Source organism: Fragaria vesca, linkage group LG6, assembly GCF_000184155.1.
Source record: "Fragaria vesca subsp. vesca linkage group LG6, FraVesHawaii_1.0, whole genome shotgun sequence".
NCBI classification, from domain to species: domain Eukaryota; kingdom Viridiplantae; phylum Streptophyta; class Magnoliopsida; order Rosales; family Rosaceae; genus Fragaria; species Fragaria vesca.
In genome coordinates, this window is record NC_020496.1 from 23,201,639 (window position 1) to 23,207,445 (window position 5,807).

Here is a 5,807-nt window from a genome sequence, read left to right on the forward strand (position 1 = left end):
TAGAGAAAACAATGTTTGTTTACATTGAAATTTTGCAGAGGTGATCTCTATAGGTTAATTCAACTTTTGAATGGTTAAGATTATGATTTACATTGACAAAAGTATGTAAATAAGAGAGAGTTCGGACGCCCACGTACATACTAGTCCGGACACAAGTATTTTCCGAAATGGCTTTGTTTTACCCCAGCTGAAAACTAGTTTTATTATGGGTAATGGACAAGGACACAGACACAGCGACATGGCACGACGCGACACGGTAAAACTCAAAAACTGAGTTTCCGACACGGCTTGGACACGGCAAATAGAATAGTATCATTATGTATTTTTAATACATAAAAATATACTAAAATATGAAATAACTTCATTACATCACCAAAATTATGTTCTAATTAAATTCAATCTTTTTTCCTTTCTTTTTTTGTCTAAATTCAGTTCATTGCATAAACATATTGAAATAACATTAAAGAGAATCATATGCAAGTCATTAAAGAGAATCATATGCAAGTCATTAAAGAGAATCAAACGGGCATATATAGATTGTATAAAAAACTAGACATCAATTTAGTAGCACAGCAGCTCTCTAACACCTAATAGAAAAAAAAATTTACAATCATTCCATATCCAAACATTTTAATCATTCCATAATCCATCTAAACCTCTCTTTTATATATATATATATATATAATTGATGACGTTGCGTGCTAGAGACTAAGGTGGCGTGTCGGTCAACGTGTCAAAAAAAGTCAACATTTTTCAGGTGTGTAAATTTAGGGAGCATGGAGGCTCCAAAAGTATAAGGTTGGAGTTTGATTTTAGAAGTGTGTGTAGATGTTTTAGGAAAGGTTGTCATTTTTTAAGGAAGGTTATGTCGAATTTTCGGTATAATTTCATTTGCAGGTGGTCCCCGCAGGGTTTACTTCGAATTTCAAGATGAATTCCGAGGTGGGTCTTGACACCATATGTCCAACCCGTAACAAGATCAACATGTATAGCTCCAGCACTACAATTCATCCCCTCCCAATTTGAAACTACCAAAAATAAACAACTTGTTTTGTGAAGATTTGGAAGAGAGAAATCTTTGTGTGAGAGAGATGAGAGACTAAAAAAGAAAAAAAAAGGGAAAGAAGAAATGAAAATAAAAAATTGATTTAAATGAGGGTATTTTAGTCATTTAAACGTTTACTGTTTGCCACATCAGCAAACTAACTGACCTATTTAACGGAATGGACAAAACTGTCCACAAATGAGAGTATAGGGATATGCCGAATAAATTTGAAAACTGTGGGACAAAATTGTTTTTATAGGTAAAGTATGAGATGTCACGAAAATTCTGCTGTGCATTAATGCATAGCATCTATGTTGCACGGACACGGACACGGATACGGTGACACGATACGTACAGACACAGCAACACGGCAAAACTCAAAAACTGCATTTTCAACACGGCTTGGACACAACAAATATAATTACTTATTTATATATTTCTAATTAATAATAGAGGCCGCATTTGAACTCATCATAATCATAATAATCCAGCAAAACAACATAAGACAGTAGCATAGACACACAACAACATAAGAACAGCAGCATATCATAACATATTAACAATTAACAGAGCAAAGATAAACAAATAAGCAATCCAGACACAACTCCTTTCGATTAAATCTTCCTTAAAAATATAGATGAGCCGATGTTTCTCACCAAGTATAAAACCTGATCTCCTACAAACTCTCAACTAATTGATGATCTAATACTAGCAGGTATAAACTCAATTTTGCAAAGTCTCAAATGTCTAGCTCCATCCAACCCTATCAGCAATTGAGTAATATCATGATACTTAACATCACAGTGCAGATGCTTCAATAGCACATTGCCTTACAAATATATAAGTGGTATCAGAATGATCATAAAATGATTAAAATCTTATATGTTTTTCTGTTACTGCAAATGAGACTGCAATCACCAAACACTTCAAAGCTAAGATTAAGACTGACCTTACAACCAAAGAGAGAGTTTAGGCCGGCGACGGCTATAGGCGGAGGAAGAGTCGCTGTGACAGAGAAAGGCGACGCCGTTCTCATCGTTCTCGCAGAGCAGCGTCGGCGGAGGAACAATCGCACTGACAGGGAAAAGCGACGTCGTTCTTGCAGCGACAGAGAACGGCGATGTCGTTCCTCGGCTTCCTTTTTCGTCGTTCCTCTTCTATGCGGCTTCGTTAAAGTGGGCTTCCTCTACGATTAAGTTTTAGACTTTTAGTTATGTTTTTATTTTTTATTTTTTTTATTCAGTCAATACACGCTGCTGTGGCGTGTCGGACGCTGACGTGGCGTGTCTCAAGCTAACGTGGCGTGTCGGTCAACGTGTCCAAAAAGTCAACTTTTTTTGACATGCCACGTGGCGTATCAGACACACATTTTGGTGTATCGTATCGGTATCGGTGTGTCGGGAGTGTCGGACACTCCGACACTCCATAGGGGTGGAGTATCGATGTAACATAGCATAGCATAGCATACATACCTGCAAAAACATGCCAAATTTTTCAAAACACGTCACCCTTGCTGCACGTGATCTCCCCCATGTAGTTGCTTTTATTAGTTTTTGTATGTTATAGATAGAGAACTGAAATTTACACTTTTAATTTTACAATTCACACTCCCACTTTCTTCTTTTGGTAATTTAAATCTTGTTTTTAGTGACATATATTTTGTCTTTTTGTGAAAACTTCTCAAAGATGAAAATGCGGATCGTAAAATAAGAAGTGTAAATTTTACCTCCTTATACATGTATACATGTTAGTGTAGCAGACAAACCCGAGGTGTCACCGGTATTTAACCGTTTTATTTTTTTAATCCTTATTTTTATTCCCAAATTTCCCTCTCAGCTCGACGGCCGTTCGCTCAGAACTCTCTTCTTCTTCTTCTTCTTGTTACAGTTCTGATCCGCTCTCATTCACATCCAAGTCACCACAGCCTCACTCTCCCTCCCTACAAAATCAGAATTAGGTCAGCATCTCCATTGCCGATTCTATTTGATTTTTATTCCAACTGCTTTTAAATCTGTCAATTTCCTGTTCAAGATCAGTGAAATGAGACCTGAACAAAATCTTATGAACTACAATACCCTAGACTTCTGGTATCTCCTTGTTCATTCCGGGTATCTAATTTTGTTCCATGTCTTGTACTTCAGCTTTTGTTTTTGTTTTTGATGAGATGTGTTGTACTTCAGTTGAATAAGACCAGTTTTTGCTTTTGATTATATTTATATTTTTATACTGCTTTATCTGCAGGCTGTGCTAATTGGGAATCCAGATTACTGAATGAAAATTATATTTAGTAGTGAGGTTTAGCCCACCCCCAAATACAGAAAAATCCTGGCTTCATCTTTGTTTGATCAATATGTGTCTCTCATATCGAAAAGCATCACTAATAAGGACATCAGGCTTGGCAGGGTTTTACACTCAACCTTCATTAAAACAGCTCTCACCTTCGACACCTTCCTCATCAACCGCCTCATTGATATTTACTCCAAATGCAATGCCATTCCAGATGCCCAAAAGGCTTTTGACGACCTTCCAACTAAGAACACCCATTCTTGGAATACCATGATTTCCATGTACTCGAGAAATGGCAGTTTTGATGATGCACGCCATTTGCTTGCTACAATGACAGAGCCAAACCTTGTGAGTTATAATACGTTGATTTCTGGTTTAGCACGTCATGGGTATCATAAAGAATCCATATATCTCTTTCAAAGAATGCAACAAGGTTGTGAATGTTTGTTATTAGACCAGTTCACGTTTGTAAGTGTAGTTGGAACTTGTGCTTCCCTAGGTGCATTGGCAATGTTGCGTCAAGTTCATGGGGTGGCGATTGCAATTGGCTTGGAAATGAATATCGTTGCTTGCAATTCTTTGGTCAATTCTTATGGAAAATGTGGTGAACCAGACACCTCATATTCTGTATTCAGTCGGATGCTAGAGAGGGACGTCGTGTCTTGGACCTCAATGATTGCTTCTTATGCAAGTGCATCAAGAATGGATGACGCTTGTTGGGTATTTCATGGTATGCCTATCAAGAACACAGTTTCTTGGACTGCTTTGATATCAGGTTTTGTACAAAGTGGGCGTGGTAATGATGCTTTGGATCTTTTCCAGAAAATGCTGGAAGAGAGGATCCCGCCTAGCTCAGTTACATATGTTAGCATTTTGAGTGCTTGTGCAGACCTAGCACTTAATGAAAGAGGTAAGCAGATTCATGGGCATATCATTAGAAGTTATAATGGATGTTACTTGTCCAATTTAATTATTTGTAATGCTCTAGTTGACATGTACAGCAAATGCGGAGACATGAGATCGGGAAAAACATTGTTTAAGATGATTTGTGAGAAGGATGTAGTCTCTTGGAACTCTATAATTACTGGATTTGCTCAGAATGGGCTGGGGGAGGAGTCACTTCTTGTTTTTAAGAGGATGGTAGAATCAAATATGAAGCCTACTTATGTGACTTTTCTTTTGGTGTTATCTGCTTGTAGCCACACAGGATTAGTTTCTGAAGGACTTCAAATTCTGCACTTAATGGAAAAGGGTTATGGTATTAAACCTAGGTCAAGTCACTATGCAATTGTGATTGATATGCTTGGGAGGAAAAACAAACTGAAGGAAGCAATGGAGTTGATTGAGAGAGCTCCTAATACATCAGATCATATTGCGATGTGGGGTGCACTTTTGGCTGCTTGTCGAGTCCATGGGAATTTGGCCCTAGCTAGGAAGGCTGCAGAAGCTCTGTTTGAGTTGGAGCCCAACAATGGTGCAAGATATGTTATGTTATCAAACATTTATGCTGCAGCTGGTAGATGGGCTGATGCCCATAGGGTCAGAAGGCTCATGGAAGACAGAGGTTTGACAAAAGAGTCAGCTTATAGTTTGATTGAGATGAGAAATGCAAGGCATGAGTTTGTAGCGAAAGACAAGGTCCACTGTCAGACAGGAGAGATGAATGACATGATTGGTAAATTAGCAGACCATATGAAGGATGTAAGCAATCTTCCTTACATTTACAGCCTTTTGTCTGAGGATAATGGTCATTCCTGATGTAATGAGCATGAGCTTCAGTTTGACTGGTTAGTGTCTTTGTTTTATTATATCTCTAATATATATCTTGACTAATGTTACTAGTAGTTTAGCATTCTTTGGTGCTCGAGTCCTCTAAATGAGAGTCGATGTATTCAGCACTACTAATTGAATTATTTGTTTTTTTTTTCCCTTGCTATTTTGAATACAATATGTGTCTTAGAATGCCTTTATGATAAGTAATGCATTGGCAAATATCCGATAGATAGTAATTTTGATGTATAAAGATTTGATGTTATAATCAACGATGTATTCAGCACTACTAATTGAATTATTTGTTTTTTTTTTCCCTTGCTATTTTGAATACAATATGTGTCTTAGAATGCCTTTATGATAAGTAATGCATTGGCAAATATCCGATAGATAGTAATTTTGATGTATAAAGATTTGATGTTATAATCAAGAGCATCTAATAGGTGGTTTGAGTTTAGAATGGTGTTGACTGTTGAGGCTGTAAACCACCCAAGTCTTGTGAATAGTCCGACTATTGTGTGTTTCAAGACTGGGCATGACTCATCATGTTCTTTTGTTCCTTTTTTATATTTAAGCAAGATATGCCCAGAAAAAAACTACTTCTTCCAGTAGTGTTGGTTTCCCTTGAATCCTTGAATCCTTAATGATGTGGTGGCTAGTATGTGCTCGGTATGCGCCAGAAGTTATCATGGCTTTGACACGTTTG

The 5,807-nt window shown here is 37.4% G+C and overlaps 1 protein-coding gene across 1 annotated transcript; it reads left to right on the forward strand.

Moving 5' to 3' along the window:
- The first annotated feature begins 212 nt into the window (after window positions 1–212).
- Window positions 213–5,168, forward strand: LOC101314592 (pentatricopeptide repeat-containing protein At2g21090-like). The gene is made up of 2 exons (XM_004305646.1): window positions 213–256; window positions 3,364–5,168. Exons 1-2 carry the CDS (start codon window positions 213–215, stop codon window positions 5,087–5,089), a joined length of 1,770 nt encoding a protein of 589 aa, XP_004305694.1. The 3' UTR covers window positions 5,090–5,168.
- The last annotated feature ends 639 nt before the right edge of the window (window positions 5,169–5,807 follow it).